The sequence below is a fragment of the Thalassophryne amazonica genome, chromosome 6, assembly GCF_902500255.1.
Source record: "Thalassophryne amazonica chromosome 6, fThaAma1.1, whole genome shotgun sequence".
NCBI lineage: Eukaryota > Metazoa > Chordata > Actinopteri > Batrachoidiformes > Batrachoididae > Thalassophryne > Thalassophryne amazonica.
Genome location: NC_047108.1, coordinates 115,144,836 through 115,170,118, shown reverse-complemented (window position 1 = coordinate 115,170,118; position 25,283 = coordinate 115,144,836). Strand labels below are relative to the sequence as shown.

The 25,283-nt window shown below is 41.4% G+C and overlaps 1 protein-coding gene across 2 annotated transcripts; it reads left to right on the top strand.

Annotated features, from left to right (window-relative positions):
• Positions 1-288: 288 nt before the first annotated feature.
• On the top strand, positions 289-24,532 carry tmem51a (transmembrane protein 51a). 2 transcript variants are annotated; one of them, XM_034173195.1, is made up of 3 exons: positions 289-416; positions 8,157-8,585; positions 23,739-24,532. In XM_034173195.1, the coding sequence occupies exons 2-3, from the start codon at positions 8,227-8,229 to the stop codon at positions 24,118-24,120; spliced, it is 741 nt and encodes a 246-aa protein (XP_034029086.1). In that variant the 5' UTR covers positions 289-416; positions 8,157-8,226; the 3' UTR covers positions 24,121-24,532. The 2 variants fall into 2 exon arrangements, with proteins under 2 accessions (XP_034029086.1, XP_034029087.1); XM_034173196.1 differs by lacking the exon at positions 289-416 and adding an exon at positions 2,972-3,036.
• Positions 24,533-25,283: the final 751 nt, after the last annotated feature.

The following is a 25,283-nucleotide window of genomic DNA, read 5'->3' as shown; positions in this document are numbered from 1 at the left end:
TTTTGTTCTAACAGAACTGACTGTTTTCCCAAATACAGTCAAAGACAAACTTTGGTGACTGTGTGCTAATTTATCTACCAGAGCCACCGAGCACGAAACTGGCTGTTCTTGAACAAATTAGAGGTGAGGGAAGCTCAGTGTGTTTGCCTCCTTGTAAACGGAGCACTTTTAGGAGGCTGGTTGTCGTCTCTTCTTGTGCGCTTGTTTCTTGAAGAAGAGTCTGGCAACACTCAGGGGAAGCGACCCGCCTTCTGTCTGCTCCTTCGGCCCCGCCCTTTTCTCAACTAACTTCTCTTCTGGTTTGGTTATTGTGTTGTTTTTTTAACGCTGACATGTTGTAGAGTTCGGAGACAAACTGGCCTTCTGTCAGCTTTAAAAATAAGAAGGCGAGTGGTGGTTAAACGCAGAATGTAAAGGTAAGATTATGTGTTCGCTCGTTTTCCGTTTGTGAGACGTGAGAAAGTTAATTTACAAAGTTACGGAACGATATTGCACACTGTGGTTTAAGGTACGCGAACCGTGCAGAGAGAAAAGTGGGTAAAACCGTGGACATCTTAAGTTTTTAAGATTATAACCCCGCCCCCCAAGTTTTCATTGATGTTCGAGAAACGTCTTTTGTCAGATTGTAATTTTCTTCCCTAATAAGCACCAAATTCCACCACAGTTAATGTTTTACTTCGCTGTAAAACTTGTAAACTCTATTTACCACCGGAACGTTTGTCACGATGACGTCGGCGCTCCTGTGCACGTCTTTAACTGATGTCACTTTGTGTGACGATAAGACTCCTATCCGGTTAAGTGTGATGTAACGCATCATGTGATTTCCAACTTCCGGGTCCAAACAATAAAGGCGCGCTATCATTAACATTGAGAACTGCACTGAGACGCTCTGATCAGGCTGCACTTAAACTGCTGCACACGGACAACAGCACTAACATCGCAACATAAAACTCTCTGTATATTGCACCTAAAACTCTCCTGGATATATTAACTGGGTTTTTAGACGTTGTTATTGCGTTTGTTTTATGTAAAAATGCCAGAAATTCAGGTTGTTTCTCCGTTATTTTCAATGGTGAGCTGCAATCGCTTCCTGTTCATGTCATTCGGGGGGAAGTGAAGTTTGCACTTTAATGCATAGGCGTAGGAGGTGGGGGGGCAGGGGGGGCAATCGCCCCCCCCCCCCCGGGCTCAGCAAAATGCTCAAATTCAGGCAGATGGGCCGGTGAAATTCGGGCATGGGCCATGTAGACTCTGAATACAGAATAGAATGACCTAAAATGTTGTCAGACTTATTTTCCCAATTAATGTAAACAATCAAGAGTCATGGGGGTTTCTGAAATTCGGGCAAATTTGGTGTCCCCCCCGCCAAATAGACCCCACCTCCTACGCTTATGCTTTAACATCCTGTTTATTGTCCTTTACAACACTGTGTGTCCTCTTTGTTCCAGAGTAATATACGAGGTCTATTAGAAAAGTATCCGACCTTTTTAATTTTTTCAAAAACCATATGGATTTGAATCACGTGTGATTGCATCAGCCAAGCTTGAACCTTCGTGCGCATGCGTGAGTTTTTTCACACCTGTCGGTGACGTCATTCGCCTGTGAGCACGCCTTGTGGAAGGAGTGGTCCAGCCCCCTCGTTGGAATTCCTTTGTCTGAGAAGTTGCTGAGAGACTGGCGCTGTGCTTGATCAAAATTTTTTTCAAAAACTATGAGGCACATCCGAGTGGACACCATTGGAGAAATTCTGCTGGTTTTCGGTGAAAATTTTAACGGCTGATGAGAGATTTTGGATTGTTTCTATCGCTGTAAGGACTTCCCACGGAGCGGGACGTCACGCAGCGCTCCGAGGCGACGTCGTCATCCTGTTTCAAGCTGAAAACCTCCAAATTTAAGCCTCTGTTGACCCAGGACGTCGTGAGAGAACAGAGAACTTTCAGAAGAGGTCGGAATCAGCAGTTTATCCAGACATTCCACTGTTAAAGGAGATTTTTTTTAATGAAAGACGTGCAGATGGATTGGCGCGGCGCACCCGCCACAGAAAAAAAAAAAAAAAAAGCATCAACACTACAAACAAAACTTTGATTCAAGTGCAGGAACTAAATACATCCTCCTGATGTAAAAATTTATGGAATTGGAACTTGTGTTGGTAGAGGTTTGCACTCTACCAGTGTGGTGCTCCAGTATTTTCATGTAACAAATAAACTATTGTACATGTTGGGCATGTTTTACATATTTAATAAAACAAAGCAGTGCATTAGTATGCTGTGGAACTAAGTTGTAAAATATTGTTCCTACTTTTACAGTGGCACAAGCTCTACTTGTCCACCTTACTGAACTGGTGTTGGTTAATTAGTGACTTTCAAAGGCAGGTCTGCGGTTTGACCCCCCCCCCCCAAAAAAAAATCATAAATTACCCATTTTGTGGAAACATCAGTGGTATTTTAGTGAAGGGAGTTCGAAGTTCAGTTTCAGTGAAACACGGGCAGGTCTACTGTAAAAAGAAGAATTTTTATAAGACACACCCATTCAGTGTCAGTCTGAACAGTAAATTAGTCATGTGAAGTTTATGCTTCGAGTACATACATACATCTTCAACTGCTTATCTGGGATTGGGTCATGGGGGCAACTCAAGTAGGGGACCCCAAACTTCCCTTTCCTGGGCGATACTAACCACCTCTGACTGGGGGATCCCGAGGTGTTCCCAGGCCAGTATGGAGATAATCTCTCCAGGTAGTTCTGAGTCTTCTCCAGGGTCTCCTCCCAGATGGACATACTTGGAACACCTTGATAGGGAGGCGCCCAGGAGGCATCCTTACCAGATGCCCAAACTAGGAATGGGTCCAATCCAATATTCATATCTGGTTCCGATATCAACATAATTCATGGATTGAAAATTTCTGATACAACTTGTGGAGCTTTCTGATCCAGAGCCATGTCTGTGTGTTTCTGCTGAAAAGCCTCGCTGGCTGTGGGGGTGGAGGAGGAGGATGAGGATGAGGAAGTTCCTCCCGCAGCTGGCAGCCAGAAGAACAGGTGAGCATTAAGCTGGCCAACTTTTCAACTCATGTCCGCTGGTTGGAAATGTTTTATACTAAAATCACCGCAAAGCAAGACAGCAATGTGCAGTGTTTGCAAAGCTGTTGTAGCAAGAGGCTAAAGCGACCGACAGCGAACTGAATCAGCACAAGGATTTTTTTTAACCACTACCAGACAGACTAAATGAGCCGGGAGGAAGGCGATGGCGATTTACCAGACGGACTCGAAATATAGAGTAAATGAAGTACTTTTATTTATTTTTTGGTGGTTTGTGGCATTTTGGAAATGCATAAATGCACTTCATCCTAAAAACTGTTCAGAGGGACTCTAATGTATTTGCTGCCAGTCTGCCAGCTCCTGTTCAAGAGATGAAACTTCAGCCACTGACCCAACAATGGTCCTGTTTGTCACGAAATAAATATGATGAATGTATACATTTCATCATATTTATTTCGTTCTTTTACATTTGGACATGTTTCAGCATCCATGGAGGTTGGGGCATTGAAATGGGCAATGTTCAAAGCTTCCACTGCTGAAGCTACAGCGGGGAGCTGTGGCCTGAAGGTCTTAGGTGCCTCAAGGGGCAGTAATCCTCGAACACAGTGGTGGACACCCGTGGTCAGGGAAGCCATCTGACTGAAGGAGTCACTCAGGAGTCAGTGTTATTTTGGAGGACTCCGGAGGCAGCTACAAGGCACCAACAGGCCTGAAGGGTGGCAGCCTCTGCTGTGGGGGAGGCAAAGAAGCGGGTGTGGGAGGAGTTCAGAGCAACCATGGAGAGAGACTTTCGGTCGGCACCAAGGTGCTTCTGGAGGACCATGTGGCACCTCAGGAGAGGAAAACGGGGAACCATCCAAGCTGTGAAAAGTAGTGATGGCAATTTCGAAGCCTCATGAAGCAATGAGCCACTGCAACACAACTGGCTGAAAATCGACACACTGTGTCGACGCGTTTGATACAGTTTGAAGGGTGACATCTGCTGGATTGCTTTGAGAATTACTTTGAGCGAGTGCCCTGACAAATGTTTGCATTAATTCATGATTGATGTGGTTTGTTCTTGAAAAAAAATAATAAAAAAATGTCATATGTATTATTGTGTCTTTTTAATGTAATAAATAGTCCCTACAGATGCACACATAATGGTTCTGAAAGCCTTTATTGTAGACTATATGTAGATTTGTGGCATCATTCCTCAAACTACATTTCGATAAAATGTGACAGGAAAAGTGAGAAAGGCATGTGCTTCTGCAACTGGTGCTTATGTTGCTATAATTTGTAAATTAGAATAGAGGGGATAGGAGATGGTGATTGTGCAGCTTTCAACAATTTTTATTCTTATTTTTATTCTTATTCCAAAAAAGAATAATTGTGCTTTAATCGGCTCCTCTTCTGCCTCACCACCTCTCCAGCTTTGGAGAAGACCCGCTCACAAGGCACTGATGTTGCTGGCATCGACAAATATTTTTTTGCCATTCTCTGCAAATTGGGATAGACTGCGACTCGTGTTGCCCAGTATTTGAGCCGGTCCTCTCCTCTGGAGGTGGGCATATGTTGGGTCAAACCTTTGTAGTAAAGCCCTGAAGGCTTTGCTCTCCACTATTTTGAATGGTTGTGCATCTTCCACAACATAGTCCACCAGTGCCTCATCCAAATCAGCTTGTCTGCCTTTAATGGAAATACAGTATGACATGCTGAGCTATTTTTGTTTGAGTGTGTTTTAATCTTAGATAAAGAATAAAATATAGCTTACATGGCCTGATTCCTGCTCCAGGAGCAGCAACAGAAGCAGCTACAGCCATTGATGTCTCGGGATGTTTGGACCTCAGGTGTCGCAGCATTGAAGACGTATTGTTACTGTACTTCAACTCTTGAGCACAAATCAAGCACTTGACCTTTTTGGGGCTTATTAGAGCAAAGTGCCCCCAAGCAATTGATTGTGCTCTTTTTGGAACTGGCTCCTCCATGTCCCTTCCTCACCACGACTCGCTCTCTCTCACACACACACACACACACATTTCTCACACCTTTCACTTCAACAAAATCACAGCTCTTCAGTCACTCAGCTCAGTCTCTGATCTACCTATAATATATAGTCTAACCTATGTTGATGTACTGTGTGAATAAATGTTGTATATGAATGGATGCCTGTTGTGTGTGTCTGTCTATGTTAGATCCTATGTGTATGTAGCTAACTATACTAAATGAACGCTAAACTAGACCTAAATATAAACTAATGCTTTCCTTGGCTCCGATTCACGTGGTAATTGGCAATAACAGTGTCGCTAGCAATCTCCTCTCAAAAACCCACGGTTTGAGCTGCGATTCAGATCTCATTTAAATACTTGGCGGGTCGTATTGAAATGCCCAGATTATTCGAATTTTCCGCGAAGCTCGACACGTGGTGTGACGTAACAAGGCCTCGCTCGCAGTGGTCACGTGATGGGGGCGTGCTCGAAACGGTGCTCACTGACACTTCTGGTTCAAAAAGCTCGATGCTGTGTCGAGCAGACTGACTCAAGCATAACATCATTAGTGTAAAGTAAGGGTGGGACTCCGTTGACCTCAACTGAGGAGGTAATCGGGCACTGGACAGAGCACTTTGAGGAACTCCTGCATTAGACTGGAGCCTCCTCTGTAGTAGGGGCAGAGGTGGAAGCTGATTGGGGATCATCATTAATTTCCCTGGTGGAAGTCACTGAGCTAGTCAAACAACTCCACAGTGGCAAGGCCCTGGGGATTGATGAGATCCATCCAGAAATCCTGAAGGCTCTGGTTGTGGAGGGACCGTCTTGGATGAGACATCTCTTCAACATTGCATGGAGGTCTGGGACAGTTCCAAAGGAGTGGCAAACTGGGGTGGTGTTTCCCCATATTTAAAAAAGGGGACCAGAGATTGTGCGACGTACAGTGTTATCACACTACTCAGCCTCCCTGTTAAAGTCTACTCCAAGGTTTTGGTTGGCAGTCAGACCTCAGATTGAATAGGAACAATGCATATTCCATCCTGGCTGTGGAACAACCAACCTACTCTTCACTCTCACAAGGATCCTGGAGGATGCCTGGGAGTATGCCCATCCAAGTCTACATGTGTTTTGTGGACTTGGAGAATGTGTATGATCAGGTACCCCGGGAGATACTGTGGGACATGCTGTGGGAATATGAAGTGAGGGGAGTACCTTCTCAGGGCCATCCAATCTCTATACTCACAAAGCAAGAGCTGTGTTCGAGTTCTTGGCAGCAAGTCGGACTTGTTTCCAGTGGGGGTTGGCCTCTGCCAGGGCAATGCCTTGTCAGCAATTCTGTTTGTAATATTCATGGACAGGATCGAAGCATAGTAGAGAAGGGTCTTCAGTTTTTTGGGTTCAGGGTCTCATCACGGTTTGTTGCAGATGATGTGGTCCTGTTGGCATCATCGGCCTGTGATTTCCTGCACTCACTGGCTTGGTTCGCAGCCAAGTATGGAGAAGCTGGGATGAGGATCAACACCTCTAAATCTGAGGCCATGGTTCTCAGCAGGAAACAGATGGATTGCCTACTCCAAATAAGGAATGCAGTCTTGCCCCAAGTGAAGGAGTTCAAGGACCTCAGGTCTTGTTCACGAGTGAGGGAACAATGGAGTGTGAGATTGGCTGGAGAATTGGCGCAGAGAGGGCGGTATTACATTCGCTTTGCCATACTATTGTGATGAAAAGGGAGCTTGGATCATGGATTGGATCATGATCAAAAGACCTAGCTTCCGTCACACTGGTCTGGCCCACTTTATTAGGTATACCTTGCTAGTACCAGGTTTGACTCCATTTTGCCTTCACAACTGACTCAATTCTTCGTGGCGTAGATTCAACAAGGTGTTGGAAACATTCCTCAGGGATGTTGGTCCATATTGACGTGATGGCATCTTGCAGTCGCCCATTCAACCAGTCTGCCCATTCTCCTCTGACATCAGCAAGGAATTTTCATCCAAACAACTGCTTCTCACTGGATATCTTCCATTTTTCGGACTATTTCTCTGTAATCCCTAGAGATGGTTGTGCATGAAAATCCCAGTTGATCAGCAGTTTCTGAAATACTCGGGCCACCCATCTGGTACCAACAACCAGGTCACATTCAAATTCACTTAAATCCCCCTTCCCCATTCTGATGTTCGGTTTGAAATTCATTAAGTTGTCTTCACCACATCTAGATGGCTAACTGGATTGAATTGCTGCTGTGTGATTGTCTGAGTAGCTATTTGTTACCAATCCATTGAACAGGTGTACCTAATAAAGTGGCCGGTGAGTGTAGGGTTAGATATGTTGTTTTTTTTTTTTGTTGTTTTTTTTTTTTACTAATTTAAACGGGCTGTATGGTAATTGTATAACTAGTATCTCACTGGGCTGCAAGTAGTTGGAGACACAAATTTGCGAGAAAATATGCAAATTGGTGACAATTTTCACTTGAAATCACACTGACCGGTATTCACAGTTTTGTCGAGGCCCCATGGTAGTTTGCGCTGTCTCACACCCGGAATGTCAGATTCTCATTTTTGTCTCCATTCAGTCACAATTTATTTTCACAAGTCACCAACCCCTCACAAAGTTGTTTCACATTTCATGCACTTTTATGACTCGGGAAAACTAAAGTCAGAAGGGTTTGAAGCACCTGCGCTGACTCTGTAACTATTTTGAGGGAAAATCTGTTGTACAAGTATTTGAACATGTTCAAAATTCCTGTGACACGAAAGCAAGGCCCTGGAACTCCGGCAAGGAAATTGAGAACCACAGCGAATGTTTTGAGACATTTTGGAAAAAATCACAAGGAAGAGAAGAGGTTAAAGTACTCTTAAGACATTTCAATTATATGAAGGCGTTATTTGTCACTGGTTTACTTTATTTCATGAGCAAAAAGCATAAAAAGTGCAATAAATCCAAAGTGAGAATTCCCAGCAAAGTTGTAATTCTGCGTTTTTCAGGCAGCAGACGGAATCAGGCCAATATCACAGCTGACATGCAGTAAAAATAAACCCAAATTATCTCATATTTTCATAAATCATTATTCATTTTGTCCAAATAGCTCATTTACCATTTCATTTCACAAAAGACATGAACTTTATGTCTAACTGTTTGTTGTTCTTTCTGCAGATTTTCTACTTCTGGAGTTCACCAGCTGATCTAACACGAGCTAAGCAACTGACAAAAATTGCTGCCCGTTATGGATGTGCCACCGAGCCATCACGGTGTAGGAGCCAGTGGCAGCAACAGCAGCAACACCAGTGGAAACTCCGGTTCCCAGTATGCACTGTGTGCCATGGGGGTCGGGCTTATTGCCCTTGGAATTGTGATGATTGTGTGGAGTGTCGTACCAGCAAACCCACAGATGAACATTAGCGAGTCTGGTAGCAAGAAAAATCAGGTGTCCTCTGTGGCCTTTATCTTGGTGGGATGTGGAGTGGCAATGCTGCTGGTGTCCATGGGTCTGGGAATGAGGAACAAACAGAGGGAGCAGTTGAGGCTCCAAGAGGCCCAGAACAACCAAATCCGAATAGTTACTGAGCAGGAGCAACGGGAAAGGTGAGTGCGCTGGTCACTTTGTTGCTACAAAATTATAATGCCTCTGAAATATGATAATATCCGAAGCAGGGATGCCCTTATTATATCGGGAAGTATGTGTATCCAGCATAAATTAAAAAGCTGTACAGTCTGTTATTTTTTTTCTTAAGATATAAGTCATGAAAAGAATTTTCTTTGGCACTGCTGTATTATTATTCCTTAAGGGATCATTTTTAAGGGATATTTTTTACCACATGATCAAAATTGATGCTGTCTGGAAACAATTTATAATTTTGACCCCTTTTGGGTTGAAATTCAAGCGATCAAACACCATGACCTACATTCGGTAGCAACATCATAGATCACGTGGTTGCTTTCCCCGAGCTGCACAAGGATGCAGGGAAGGACACGGCGACTGGCTGTCAGAGTAAAGAAAGGCAGTGTGATATCAGGTGGCTGCTCGCTTGAACAAAATTAAGCAAGATGGTGGAAAATACTCCAAAACTGCTTATATCTGTATAAACTTAATATATTTCTCATATCGTTTGTAAATGGTAGCGAGAAATATCCATTTCTAAATCTAAAAATGTGACTGAAGTGACTCACAAGATATTTATATATTTTATAGACTGTTATTGCAATAACAGAGACATGGTTAAAGGAGGACCAAGTGGATGCTGTCCATCTTGAGGGATATGACATTTTTGCAACAAACAGGATGACTAAAACGGGAGGTCACGTGGCACTTTATGGCATATCAAGTTATCAAAGTGAAATTATTCAAAAAATGTCATTTTCTGTGGATAATGTTATGGAATGTATTATAGTTGAAATGTGAAAAATAAAAAAAAACATAATTAAAAGCTGTGTTTATGAAGGTCCTTGGATCTAACATAAATATGTTTGAGGATAATCTGACAGTTGATAATACAATCAAAAATAATAAGCTGCTGTTTGTGGTGACTTCTATCTACGAGGTCTGTTAGAAAAGTAACGGACCTTTTTATTTTTTGCAAAAACTATATGGATTTGAATCATGTGTGATTGCATCAGCCAAGCTTGAACCTTCGTGCGCATGCGTGAGTTTTTTCACGCCTGTCGGTTGCGTCATTCGCCTGTGACCACGCCTTGTGGGAGGAGTGGTCCAGCCCCCTCGGCGGATTTTCATTGTCAGGAAATTGGCTGATCGACTGCCGCTTTGCTTCATCAAAATTTTTTCAGAAAGTGTGAGAGACAGCCAAGTGGAAACCATTTCTAAAATTCAGATGGCTTTCAGTGAAGATCTTATGGGGATCACACAGATTAAGGACAATTACAACTGGATTAAAGATGGCCCACAGCGGCTGAGGGCGCGCCGCGCACCGAGCGGCGATCGACAGGCTCAAACGACCAGATCATTTCCAAAGTGAATGCTTTGTTGATCCGGGATGTCGTCTGACTACCAGAGAAATGGCAAGACAGCTGGATATAGCACTTTTTCGGCACATTCCACTGTTACAGGAGTTTTTGTAATGGAAAGAGGAGCGGAGAAATTCACCACGGAGCCGCTCATGCCATGGGGCGAAAGCACCTCCGTGTTGGTCTCACAGGACAAGCCCTAACATGCCCAGCTCTTGCACCATTCGGAAGATTCAGACGGCTTTCGGTGGCTCTTCAGTCGTGTGACTATCTGAGAAATTGTGGACGAGCTGGACATGCCACAACATGTCCTGTGAGGCTTCATCACGGCGTTGCTTTTTGTTCTGTGCCCTGCGTCTCCGTCCCGACGCGCAAATTCCTCCGCACGTCTTTTCATGACAAAAAACTCCTGTAACAGTGGAATGTGCCGTTCATTTCCAAAGTAAACGCTTTGTTGATCCGGGATGTCGTCTGACTACCACAGAAATGGCAGAAGAGTTTGACATCAGCACTTTTTCGGCATGAAAAGACGTGCAGAGGAATTTGCGCGTCGGAACGGAGGCGCAGGGCACAATTCGCTCCGTGGCGAATTTCTCTGCTCCTCTTTCCATTACAAAAACTCCTGTAACAGTGGAATGTGCCGAAAAAGTGCTATATCCAGCTGTCTTGCCATTTCTCTGGTAGTCAGACGACATCCCGGATCAACAAAGCATTCACTTTGGAAATGATCTGGTCGTTTCAGCCTGTCGATCGCCGCTCGTTGTGCGGCGCGCCCTCAGCCGCTGTGGGCCGTCTTTAATCCAGTTGTAATTGTCCTTAATCTGTGTGATCTTCACCGAAAGCCATCTGAATTTTCCAAATGGTTTCCACCTGGCTGTCTCTCACACTCTCTGAAAAAATTTTGATGAAGCAAAGCAGCAGTCGCTCAGCCAATTTCCTGACATTGAAAATCCGCCAAGGGGGCTGGACCACTCCTCCCACAAGGCGTGCTCACAGGCAAATGACGCAACCGACAGGCGTGAAAAATCTCACGCATGCGCACGAAGGTTCAAGCTTGGCTGATGCAATCACATATGATTCAAATCCATATAGTTTTTGCAAAAAATAAAAAGGTCCGTTACTTTTCTAACAGACCTCGTAGATTTTGTAAACCCTCATAGATAATTAGAAATAACTGAATTTATAAACTATGTGTTTTGTATGGGTTTATATCCAGTGATTACACATTCATCTAGGATAACTATGATTTCTTCAACACTATTAACAGTTGTTACCGTAGGGAATTTAATGGGTGAATTACTTATTAATGACATCAGCGGTCATCTGATTTTTACTGCTTTTGAAGCATCATTTGATAAAAATGATATTAGCGTTGCCACTAATTTCACAAGGAAAATAACATATGTAACTATTAAAAATCTCAGAATGGATGTAATGCATCAAAACTGGTATGACATTTACATTGAGGATATAGATAAATCATATGAATCATTTGTTTCTATTATTTCCAATTGATATGATAAACATTGCCCAGTTGTGTCAAATGTTGGTTATAAGTGAAATGCTGATAAACCATGGATTACAAAGGGGCTTCAGAAAGCATGTAAAATGAGAAAATTATTGTACAAGCAGTTTATAAAATTTAGAACTAATGAAGCCGAAAGAAAATATAAGATTGACAAACATTATGAGAACTTTTAAAAAACAGTACGATAGTGATCTCAGGGTTCTAGCTAGCGCAAACTTGCGTTATGGCCCATTACACTATAATTTTGGACCGTTAGGCTTATTTTCAATGCAGCGTAACGGGTCTGTAATCAACCGTTTCTGCAGCGTGACTCCAGTTTGAAGTGTGAATCAATGAAGCAATGCTTCGATTCAATGGCTCGTGGCTCTTTGTTTCACTGCTCTTCAGAAGCGGTAAGTCCGCTTCTTAACCCCTCTAAAAGCCATTAAAATATCACGAGCCACTTTTGTGTGTATTGAAGTCACTAACTGGGACTCTTGTCTTGTTGCAGTCAACAAACGAGAATCGTCCTCCATTCCACTGGCAAAGCTCCATACGCTGCGTGGCTCTCTGCCGAGACAGAGTCCACTCGGAATTAATAACTTCAAAACGAATTGCCGCTTTAAATAAAATGACACCTCTTACAAACATTGCAATACAGACAATAAACTACAATCGACTAAAACGTTTTTTTCCTCCCAAAATGAGACGTCCTGCATTCTTTATGAACCTGACGTGCAGCGCAGCGAGCTGTAGAGCTCAGCTCAGATATGGAAAGACATTCATGCCAGTAATAATGTCTGAAAGGAAATGCTTTTGACAAAAACTAACAGATTTTATTTCTGTTTATGTCCAGAGATCAAGGATCCACCATGTAGAGTTTATTATGTCCAGAGTTTAAGGATCCAGTAACCAATTTCATATTTATTTACTTTAAGACTCAATAAAATGTTGTTCAATTTCAACTTATAAAGCGCCAAATTACAACAAAAACCATCTCAAGGTGCCTCACACAGAACAGTTCAACATAAAAAAATTATAATAAATAAATAAAAATAAAAAAATGAAAATACCTAATTAAAAACAGAAGTAAAAGAATAAAACATAAAATAAAAAGTACTCATAAGAAAGAGAATAAAAAGTTTTTTTTTAGTCTTGACTTAAAAATGTCCACACACTCCGACTGCCTCACTGGGGGCCATGTACTGGCTAACCCAGAATGAGATTGCCCACTAAACAAACTTCCCCACCCTTCTGGACATGATGAAGGGACTTGGGCTGTCGTATCTGGCTTTTCCCCTTTGGGTACCCCTAGAATGGCCAATTTTTAGCTTAAAATTTCAAAAGCTGCCTCCCTCCCCCCCTTGGTTGCATCACTCCCTCGACATTACCACTGCACAAAAATTTTATCCTAGCTAGAACCCTGGATCTATTGGAGACAAAAAATAAAACTAACATTAAAGGTACTTGGAAGGTTCTAAATGAAATCATCAAAAAGAAAAAAAGTTAGACTATCCAGCCTATTTTTACACAGATACTGACAAAATTGTTACATGCCTCTGGCATCAGTGGTCTCTGGTCACTCACTTATTAGGTTTACAGTTTTGCTGCCATGTTTAGTGGAACAACAACCTTATTTATCACTACAGCGATGCATCAACTCCTCAACGACAACTGAACTCGAAGCTAGACTGCCTGATATCACATTTGGCAAATACCCAATCAGTAGACAGTCTTGTGGATAGTGTAAACTCGGTGCTCATAGTGCTATAGCATAGCATGCAGTACTGCTATAGCATGCACTACTGGCTACAAAGCGGACCTATTACTCTGATTTGATTAGGGATGGGTATCGGGAACCGGTTCCTTTTGGGCATCGTTAAGAAATGGTTCGATCCACTGACATCAATAACCTTTTTGCTTAATGATTCTCTTATCAGTCCTTCAGAGTGGCCATTGTTTATGGGGGTGTCTGTCAGGAAAATGATAATTTCTCTACATTGATTATAGACCCTGCAGTGGGTCTGTAATCAACTGTTTGTGCAGCGTGGCTTTGCTTTGAACCTTGAACCAATCAAAGCAGTGATTCGCAGATCGAAGCAGTGATTCGCAGATCGAAGCAGTGATTCGCAGATCGAAGCAGTGATTCGCAGATCGAAGCAGTGATTTGCAGATCGAAGCAGTGATTCGCAGATCGAAGCAGTGATTCGATCTCCTGCTTCACTGGTTCATTGTTTTTTTTTTTCACTTTATCTTAATTTTTCCCTGCTAAAACACTAAAGAGCATATGTCTGTGAGCAATATTTACCGTTTTTATGTTAAACCGACCTGTTATGGCCTTCTGAAACAGTTGATGTATTTTATTAATTAAAATGGGACCGCTTATTTATTTTTATTCATATATTAATAATAATTGCAACAACAACAACAATGAAAGTAATAATAACTCATAATAACTTATAATGCCACAAACCCGATGAAACAACATAAGATGCTTGGATGATTGCCATCCAGACCCTAGAACAGTTTTGTATTGTGGTGCATGCTCACACACCTGACCACCTGAAGTTTTGTCTCCAGTATCAAGTATGTTGGCAGACATATCTCAGGGAAGCATCATGGAAAAACTTGATCAGTTACTGGAAGTTTTCAGTTTTATTTGTAACTATATGACTTGAATCTACTGCTCAAAAAATTAAAGGAATACTTTGAAAAAACATCAGATCTCAGTTGGAGTGGGGGGGGGGGGTGTGATCATGCTGGATGTCAGTCCTGATATGGACCTGGGTAATGTGTTGGGAATGACAGGATGCCACATCGTTGATGGAAATAAAAATCGTCAACCTACAGAGGGCTGAATTCAAAGACACCTCAAAAATTAAAGCGGAAAAATGATGGGCTGGGCTTGTCTGTTTTGCTCAAATTTCATTGTAGCAATCAAAATGGTACTTTGTTTGGCCGCCATTTGCTTGTATCTATGCCTGGAAACATCAGGGCTCCTAATGAGACCATGGATGGTGTTCTGCGGGATCTCTTCCCAGATCTGGACCAGGGCATCACTTAGCTTCTGGGCAGTCTGAGGTGCAACCTGGTGGCATCTGATGGACTGAAACATCATGTATTGATTTATTTTTTTTAATGTCATAATAATGCTGCTTACAGCTCCCTGCGCTTTGTGTGTGAACATTATGCTGAAAGGTTCTTTGAGTTAAACATATGTTAAGCGTTAAGAGTTTGCCTTTCTCTAAAATTCTTCTTCAAATATGGTCTCCTTGATTAGTAATAATTGGTGTAGGCCCTGAAAAAGACATATCGGTCGACGCTAATATAAAATAAAAATCACATCTGTTATAAAGAACTAAACCTATTTAGGGTAAAATTGACACTCCCCACATATGACATAGACCAGGTTTTTAAAAATACTTTTTCAGTTCACAAACAAAAGTAGCTGGTTTTCATTGTGGCGCTCCACAATAAAGTGAATTTCAAAATAAGAGCATCAATTGGTATATTTTTTTTTTTGGATGTCTGTAGAAACCTTTTTTCTTCTTTCGCCTTTCATACATCCAGTTGCCACCGTCCGTCCCATTCACTCTGATGTTCACGTCACACAAAATTTGATCAACGCCCCCGTGATTCCGCTTACACCGTTGGGAACGATCAAAGGCTATCATACATTTCAGACTCTGTTCCTTACGCACAGTCATGATTAGGGATGGGTATTGATAAGATTTTATCGATATCGATGCCATGATCGATTCTGCTTATCGATCCAATTCCTTATCGATTCCCTTATCGATACCTCTTGTGAATTTTGTATTAAAAGTAGGCTTTACAGGTTTTCTATGTATTTCATTGAGTCTTAAAGTAAATAAATATGAAATTGGTCACTGTATCCTTGATCTCTGGACATAAATAAAAATAAACAAAACGGTGTTTCGCTTTGAAGTTATTAATTCCAACTGGACTCTATCGTTCTAACTTGACTCGTCAGAGAGCCGCGCAGCGTTTGGAGCTGTGTGAACAGAACGGAGGACGATTCTCATTTTTCTCGCAACAAGACCGGAGTCCCAGTTAGTAACTTTAATCCACACAAACGTGACTCACAATTGACATATTAGGGATGAAAGTGGTGAAAAACAAAAAAAGCTGAAACCCAAAATTACCCCCCAACACCACCTGCACGAAAATGTTTCAATTCTAGAAGCTCTGAAATGCAATCTGGGACTATTCCAGACGATAAACTGCAGTGAGTGCAGCATCCATTTAGGTGAGGAAAAAAACAACTTTCCTTATTCACATTCATTCCAGTAGTATTCTGGTCTTACTAGGATGCAGCAGTTTTCTAGCTTGGCAGATAGTTCTGGAGGAAATCACTGAAGAAATGAACACATTGAAAATATGGTTTGACTGAAACAAACTGTCCATCCATCCATCCATTTTCTTCCACTTTATCCAGAGTCGGGTCGCGGGGACAGCAGCTCAAGCAAAGACCTCCTGATCCACACACACGAAACAAACTGTCATTAAACTTAAATAAGACAGGGATGAATGGAGGTGTAAGAGTCACTAGGTGTTCACAGGAAACACTTATTTATTTCTGTATGTATGTATGTATTTATTTATGTATGTTCATTGTTAGTTGGTTTTATATTTTCTGTTGTGTTTCTATTCAGGTTCTTTTTGTCTCTTTCTCTAAAATTGTATATAATAAGTATATACTGTATATAATAATCATTCGATTATTAATATATAAACAAAAATAAATTTTAAAAAATTACAATTTGAAAATAAATGCACCCGAACGTGATGACAGCTGCAACTGCTTAATGCTAACTTTTAACATTGAAAATGCCATAGACATGCTAACGTGTTAGCATCGCTCCCGTTTTCAAGTTATAAAATACATCTATCAACTGTTTCAGAAGACCGTAACAGGTCGGTTTAACATAAAAAAAAAGGTAAATAATACTCACAGATGTATGCTCGTTAGGGTTTTAGCGGGGGAAAATTAAGCGAAAGAAAGAAAGAATAAACGAAGCAATAGATCGAAACACTGCTTCAGTCTGCGAACCACTGCTTCGATTGGTTCAAAGCAAAGCGCACTGCAGAAAAGTTGATTACAGACCCGCTGCAGGGTCTGTAATCAATGTAGAGAAATTATCATTTTCCTGACAAACACCCCCCAAAATAACGGCCAGTCTGAAGGACCGATAACAGAATCGTTAAGCAAAAAGCTTATTGATGTCGGTGGATCGAATAATTTCTTAACGATACCCGAAAGGAACCGGTTCTTGATACCCATCCCTAGTCATGATGATGCAGATTGGTTCATTCTGCACTGTTTACAACATAAAACCAAAATTCAGTCTGGAGAATCAGCTTTGTGACTATACCTTAAATGTGGAACAGCTTTCTTCAATTTATTTCATTTATATAATGCCAAATCACAAAGTTGCCTCAAGGTGCTACACAAGTTAGGTCTAACCTCACCAATCCCCAGAGCAAGCACACAGGCAACAGTGGTCAGGAAAAACTCCTTCTGAGGATTTGAGGAAGAAACCTCAACCAGACCAGACTCAAAGAGGGGACCCTCTGCTTGAGCCATGTTACAGACACAATTAACAAAACAATTTCAACATCATTTAAGTGGGGGGGGGGCACACGCATATCAGTTTCAATTTCCTTTTGATTTGTATTCAAGCAAGAGTGCAATTATTTATCATTTTGCTAAGCTCATTAACAAAGGAGGCGTACGCTCCTCAGAACAACTTGGGTTCCACATACAGTAGTGTTCAGAATAATAGTAGTGCTATGTGACTAAAAAGATTAATCCAGGTTTTGAGTATATTTCTTATTGTTACATGGGAAACAAGGTACCAGTAGATTCAGTAGATTCTCACAAATCCAACAAGACCAAGCATTTATGATATGCACACTCTTAAGGCTGTGAAATTGGGCTATTAGTAAAAAAAAAGTAGAAAAGGGGGTGTTCACAATAATAGTAGCATCTGCTATTGACGCCACAAACTCAAAACTATTATGTTCAAACTGCTTTTTTAGCAGTCCTGTGAATCACTAAACTAGTATTTAGTTGTATAACCACAGTTTTTCATGATTTCTTCACATCTGCGAGGCATTAATTTTGTTGGTTTGAAACCAAGATTTTGCTCGTTTACTAGTGTGCTTGGGGTCATTGTCTTGTTGAAACACCCATTTCAAGGGCATGTCCTCTTCAGCATAAGGCAACATGACCTCTTCAAGTATTTTGACATATCCAAACTGATCCATGATACCTGGTATGCAATATATAGGCCCAAAACCATAGTAGGAGAAACATGCCCATATCATGATGCTTGCACCATCATGCTTCACTGTCTTCACTGTGAACTGTGGCTTGAATTCAGAGTTTGGGGGTCATCTCACAAACTGTCTGTGGCCCTTGGACCTAAAAACAACAATTTTACTCTCATCAGTCCACAAAATATTCCTCCATTTCTCTTTAGGCCAGTTGATGTGTTCTTTGGCAAATTGTAACCTCTTCTGCACATGTTTTTTTTATTTAACAGAGGGACTTGGCAGGGGATTCTTGCAAATAAATTAGCTTCACACTGGCGTCTTCTAACTGTCACAGCACTTACAGGTAACTCCAGACTGTCTTTGATCATCCTGGAGCTGATCAACAGGTGAGCCTTTGCCATTCTGGTTATTCTTCTATCCATTTTGATGGTTGTTTTCCATTTTCTTCCAGGCGTCTCTGGTTTTTTTGTCCATTTTAAAGCATTGGAGATCATTGTAGATGAACAGCCTATAATTTTTTGCACCTGCGTATAAGTTTTCCCCTCTCCAATCAACTTTTTAATCAAACTACGCTGTTCTTCTGAACAATGTCTTGAACGTCTCATTTTCCTCAGGCTTTCAAAGAGAAAAGCATGTTCAACAGGTGCTGGCTTCATCCTTAAATAGGGGACACCTGATTCACACCTGTTTGTTCCACAAAATTGACGAGCTCACTGACTGAATGCCACACTACTATTATTGTGAACACCCCCTTTTCTACTTTTTTTTTTTTTTACTAATAGCTCAATTTCATAGCCTTAAGAGTGTGCATATCATAAATGCTTGGTCTTGTTGGATTTGTGAGAATCTACTGAATCTACTGGTACCTTGTTTCCCATGTAACAATAAGAAATATACTCAAAACCTGGATTACTCTTTTTAGTCACATAGCACTACTATTATTCTGAACACTACTGTAGCATCTATACTTATATTTTAAGAATGCATAATACAATTGTGATCAAACATGGCAGATACATTGGATCTAAACATGGGAAGCAGTCCATTTTTTAATTAAATTAAATTTTATGGAAATGGGTTTAGATATTTTATTGTTAGTGATTTAAAAGTCTGTGTAATCTTTTCCTTACATGGTTGTTACTCTCAAATGTGGTTATGATACCGCTGTGCTCTCCAAGTAGTTTTGTTATGGCTTTAATGTCTGTATAATTGTTTGATGTTCTTTTGGAATTTTGGCCAATAATGATATACAGTAACCAAAACAATTAACTTTTTCTCATACAATGATGATTTACATGTTGGCACAAGTTTTACACCGGATACCTTTCCTGATGCAACTCCACATTATATGGAGAAATGTGGCAGGGGTGGGGTCTGAACCGGGAACTTTCCAAACTGAAACCAAGCGCACCAACCACTTGGCCACATATCTATACGACGTTGCTATTGTAGCCTATACGGGTCGCTGCTGTAAGTATTTCAAGGCCGTTTGTTCGTTTGAACTTTTTCCTTTTTAAGTGAAATGATTCTAATTTTTTCTAGACAATGCAAATTTTGATCATGTTGGCAATGTTATATGATGAATCTGCTGTTTAAAGGCTAATAAATAAAATTATTGTGGTGCCGAAGAAAATTCTTTTTAATGACTTAAATCTTAAAAAGCTCAGTGCTGGTGTAACTTTTAATTGATGGGGTGGGGGGAATCCAATTTTCTCAAATAGCCTAAAAACAAAGAGGTGGAAGGAAGAAACCAAGTAAATATGAATCAGCAAAAAGCTAGCACATGCTCACTTATACATAATGTCATTATGACGCAGTGTATAAATCGCATGACGTCAGTTGTTGGTGTGAAATGGCAATTTCAGTCCTTAGTGGCCATTATTAGTGATAAAACTTGTACTTCATTTTTCTCATTACGCTCTCATGTTTGTGATGCATATTTTGTATTATTTATGGTTTGTAGTAACCAGTACTGTATTTTCTGAACTAGATATTGCACCCATAGACTGTACAGGCATGTGGGAACTGCACATTGTTGCTTATTAGACCCCATTCCTGCCAGGCTGCTCAAGGAAGTCCTACCATTATTTAATGCTTCAATCTTAAATATGATCAATCTATCTTTGTTAGTTGGTTATGTACCACAGGCCTTTAAGGTGGCAGTAATTAAACCATTACTTAAAAAGCCATCACTTGACCCAGCTATCTTAGCTAATTATAGGCCAATCTCCAACCTTCCTTTTCTCTCAAAGATTCTTGAGAGGGTAGTTGTGAAACAGCTAACTGATCACCTGCAGATGAATGGTCTATTTGAAGAGTTTCAGTCAGGTTTTAGAATTCATCATAGTACAGAAACAGCATTAGTGAAGGTTACAAATGATCTTCTTATGGCTTCGGACAGTGGACTTATCTCTGTGCTTGTTCTGTTGGACCTCAGTGCTGCTTTTGATACTGTTGACCATAAAATTTTATTACAGAGATTAGAGCATGTCATAGGTATTAAAGGCATTGCGCTGCGGTGGTTTGAATCATATTTGTCTAATAGATTACAGTTTGTTCATGTAAATGGGGAATCTTCTTCACAGACTAAAGTTAATTATGGAGTTCCACAAGGTTCTGTGCTAGGACCAATTTTATTCACTTTATACATGCTTCCCTTGGGCAGTATTATTAGACGGTATTGCTTAAATTTTCATTGTTACGCAGATGATACCCAGCTTTATCTATCCATGAAGCCAGAGGATACGCACCAATTAGCTAAACTGCAGGATTGTCTTACAGACATAAAGACATGGATGACCTCTAATTTCCTGCTTTTAAACTCAGATAAAACTGAAGTTATTGTACTTGGCCCCACAAATCTTAGAAGCATGGTGTCTAACCAGATCGTTACTCTGGATGGCATTTCCCTGATCTCTAGTAATACTGTGAGAAATCTTGGAGTTATTTTTGATCAGGATATGTCATTCAAAGCGCATATTAAACAAATATGTAGGACTGCCTTTTTGCATTTACGCAATATCTCTAAAATCAGAAAGGTCTTGTCTCAGAGTGATGCTGAAAAACTAATTCATGCATTTGTTTCCTCTAGGCTGGACTATTGTAATTCATTATTATCAGGTTGTCCTAAAAGTTCCCTAAAAAGCCTTCAGTTGGTTCAGAATGCTGCAGCTAGAGTACTGACGGGGACTAGCAGGAGAGAGCATATCTCACCCGTGTTGGCCTCCCTTCATTGGCTTCCTGTTAATGCTAGAATAGAATTTAAATTCTTCTTCTTACTTATAAGGTTTTGAATAATCAGGTCCCATCTTATCTTAGGGACCTCATAGTACCATATTACCCCATTAGAGCGCTTCGCTCTCAGACTGCGGGCTTACTTGTAGTTCCTAGGGTTTGTAAGAGTAGAATGGGAGGCAGAGCCTTCAGCTTTCAGGCTCCTCTCCTGTGGAACCAGCTCCCAATTCAGATCAGGGAGACAGATACCCTCTCTACTTTTAAGATTAGGCTTAAAACTTTCCTTTTCGCTAAGGCTTATAGTTAGGGCTGGATCGGGTGACCCTGGACCATCCCTTGGTTATGTTGCTTTAGACGTAGACTGTGTTTCATAATTATTGTATGGCCTTGCCTTGCAATGTGGAGCGCCTTGGGGCAACTGTTTGTTGTGATTTGGCGCTATACAAGAAAAAAGTTGATTGAAGTTGATTGATTGATTATTTTACGCATTTTTAAATTAAGTGTGATTTTTGATCCCACGTTGTCCTTTGACCTCCACATTAGAAATATTACGAGGACTGCTTTCTTCCACCTGCAAAATATAGTGAAGATTCGTCCCATCCTGTCTGTGGCTGATGCTGAGATCCTGATTCATGCATTTGTTTCTTCTAAATTGGACTACTGCAGTGTTCTATTTTTTGGTTTACCGCAGTCCAGCATTAGGGGTCTCCAATTGGTTCAAAATGCTGCTACCAGACTCCAGACAGGAAGCAGAAAGTTTCACTACATTGCACCCATTTTGGCTTCTCTTCACTGACTTCCTATCCCTGTGAGGTCGGATTTTAAGGTCCTGTTTTTAACCTATAAAATTATTCATGGTCTAGCACCTGCTTATTTAGCTGACCTAATTAAACCCTATGTACCGGCCTGGGCTCTGTGTTCTCAGTGCAGGACTGCTTTGTGTCCCTAGGGTGAATAAAAAGTCTGTGGGTCACAGAACTTTCTCTTACCGTGCCCCTGTTCTGTGGAATGATCTCTTTATGGAAAAAAAAAATTGTCAGATTCTGTTGAGACTTTCAAGTCCAAACTTAAAAAGCATTATCTTAGGGCTAGCTGCCGGCGATCACCTTTTGTATTTTCTCTGCTTTTCTGTCGATTTACTGCTGATGAATTTTACCTTAGGTGGAGTTTTTCCTGGAGACTGGTTCTGCTCTTTTTCTCTCTGTCCGAGGTACGGATCATGGGATGGCTACTGAACACAGGATGCCGGACTGCACACTGCAGTCTGCATTTGAAATGTACATTGCCGTGGAAACAGGTCCACTGATGGCATGAGGGATGCTGGATGACCCCTGCCTGTGGTGTAACCACCTGCGTGGACTTCTCATCAAATACATATATAATTGTTTTGTTATTATGTCATGTTGTTTGAGTTCCTGTTTTTTGGTTCTTCACCTTTGTAAAAACCTTAGAACTGTTAGAATGGCCTAAGCGGTGGGAGTGTTTCCTCATCACTGTCGCCTTTGTGTTGGTAAGGTTAGACCTTACTTGTGTGAAGCGCCTTGTGGCAGCTTTGTTGTGATTTGGCACTACAGTGGTCCCTTACTATAACGCGGTTCACCTTTCGCGGCCTTGCAGTTTCATGGATTTTTTTGAGTGCAATTTTGCATGCTTTTTTTTTTTTTTTAACAGCGCATTGTGTTCTGCGTCCTTATCTGGTGGGCCGGCCGCGGCACCGGTCAGCATCACCGCGATTGCCCTCACTGCCTCCGATGTGCTTACTGAGTCTGCAGGCTCGGTAAATGCAGCAGCGGGCCACTCAAACCGCCCTCCTATCTTCTGTGTGGAGCTGCGCCAAATCTGGCAACAGGTCCAGAGACTACGCTCGCTTTTTTTATGCGGCTGTTGACCGCAGCCGCAGAGCCACCGAGAGAGGACTTGGATTCTTTGCGGATTCCACATCCATACCTCCGGAGGCAGTGAGCGAAGGGAGAGTTCTGCATGTGTCTGTTTATAATCTTCTCGCCCAGAAGAAAAAAGAGAGTGTTTACACAGGAGAGAAAACTGAGAAAATGTTAATGCCTGTTTGAGAAAAGTGTATAAAGTGTGTAGTGAGAGGTTTTACAGCCTTAGAACATTTGTAATAATTGCAAAAAATAGCGCTGACTACTTCGCAGATTTCGCTTATCGCGGGTTATTTTTAGAACGTAACTCCTGCGATAAATGAGGGACCACTGTATATAAATGAAATAAATTGAAATAAATTTCTGCCAAATTGTTTTGTGATGTGAATCAGTCTGTTCTGAAGGTGCACTTGTACAGTACTACCGTAAATGGGTGCAAATTACAGTAAAGCTGTCAAAAAACCAAAACAAAAAAACCTTGCTTTGTAGTGGTGCTGAACTGCAGCCCCCCCAAAAATTAGTCAAAATCGTTGCAGAAAGACAATACAACGGGACGAAACTGGTGATTTGAATGCCAGGAACACTGGCAGAAACCAGGCATCAGGTACCTTGGGATTGGACGTTGTGTGAGATCCATGTGAGTTGCTCTCTGCTTCAGTAAATTAGTGTTTAAAAGACACGTTGCAATCTGTAATAATTTTGCTAAAAGTAAATCTGATGATCATTTACGATGATGAATCGTTTGACATTTAAGTCATTTTGCAGTTGTGTACTCACCTCTGTTGTACATCTAAGAATGTGAATGCACTAATTATTGCACAGCGCTTCATGTTTGTGTGTTTGTGTGTTCAGTGGCGACGAACAAGCGCAGCATTACGCAGTGCCCACGTACGAGGAGGCGGTAGGCAGCGGACAGTATCCTCTCCGCCAGACTGCCATGCATCCAAGCGCGTCCCAGCTGCCCTCCTATGACGACCTTGTCAAAGTCGACGGGGTTGAGTATGAGTTTGAGAGGCCGGCGATCACACCTGCAGTACCACGGTCCGCCCCTGCCCCCGTTCCCACTGCCGCTCCCTCGGCTCAGAAATCTGCTAAAAACAGCCGAAAGGCTCTGGCTCTCAAGATCCGCAGGATTAAATCAGAGAAACTCCTTCAGCAAAATGCAGAAAATTCTCAACCCGCAGCTGAACTCTTTGTTGAACCACTCACTCCGCCGCCACAGTACGAGGATTAGCGGCCTGATCATGGTTTGTCCAGACGTGCTGACTGCTCCTTTGTGTCTGGTTTCTAATTTCAGCCGCATGGTTTCAAAGCACTGAACAGAAAAAAAAACATTATTACAGTTTTACGATTATTATTTGTTTTTCTATCTCACTGGATTACACCGGGGGAAATGCTGGATTACGTTTTCTGGGACTCGTAACATCATGGAACACTAATTTTGAAATCGCTCACCAAATGCAGTTGTTTTCGTGTGAAACGTGCAACTTCAGAAGGGACGAGTTAATGATCTCTTCAGTCAGGGTGTCTGCACACTCTTACTTCACACAGCCGTTTAGCCTGGGTGTTTGCCGCCAATTTGCCAAATGCATGCTCGGCGAGCGGCCAAACACGGTGTGTGTGTGTGTGTGTGTGTGTGTGTGTGTGTGTGTGTGTGTGTGTGTGTGTGTGTGTGTGTGTGTGTGTGTGTGTGTGTGTGTGTGTGTGTGTGTGTGTGTGTGTGTGTGTGTGTGTGCCACAATGAAGTCCACAAACCAACACACTCCGTTTGTTTTCGAACTTTGCAGCAAACAAAAAAATCTTTGAATTGTGTCTCCTGTGTGCTGTAAAATTTGTCTTCTGCCTGTTTCTGTGTAAGCTCTCAGGTCTTCTGCCTGCTTTTTTTTGGGTAATATTTAAACTTTATTTTTCCCTTATCTGTATTGTTAAAAAAATAAACTATGTTTTAGACTCAATGAATGCACCGTATTGAGCTTTGACCAAAAACAGAAGTAGTATAATAGTAAACAGACTAGTTTTTGATGCAAAAGATCTACAACATACCAAAACGTAAGGAGTAAGTTGTAGGTTTAATAAATAAATCATGTTTTTGGGAATGGTGGTGATGTTCAAAGAAAACCTTCCTACAATATTTCTCCCCATTGACACAAACACTCATCAGAAGTCGCTGCTACGTCCTGCATGATGCCAGCCAGACGCCCGTCTGTGACACGACTTGTATCACTGACGTATTTGTCTTGAGTTTTTTTTTTTTTTTTTAAATCTTGAACATTCTTTTCACAAAATCATTTTCTTGGTTTCAAAAACATAAATTCCCCCCCCCCAAAAAAAACTATAATTTGACCTTTGAGTTACTCTTTAAAAGCACAAACACTTGAACAAATTTTTTTATGTTGT

Coding starts and splice junctions, on each gene's coding strand:
- tmem51a (XM_034173195.1), top strand. CDS start 8,227: ATGGATGTGCCACCGAGCCATCACGGTGTAGGAGCCAGTGGCAGCAAC. Junction 8,586..23,738: donor GAGCAGGAGCAACGGGAAAG/GTGAGTGCGCTG, acceptor TTGTGTGTTCAG/TGGCGACGAACAAGCGCAGC.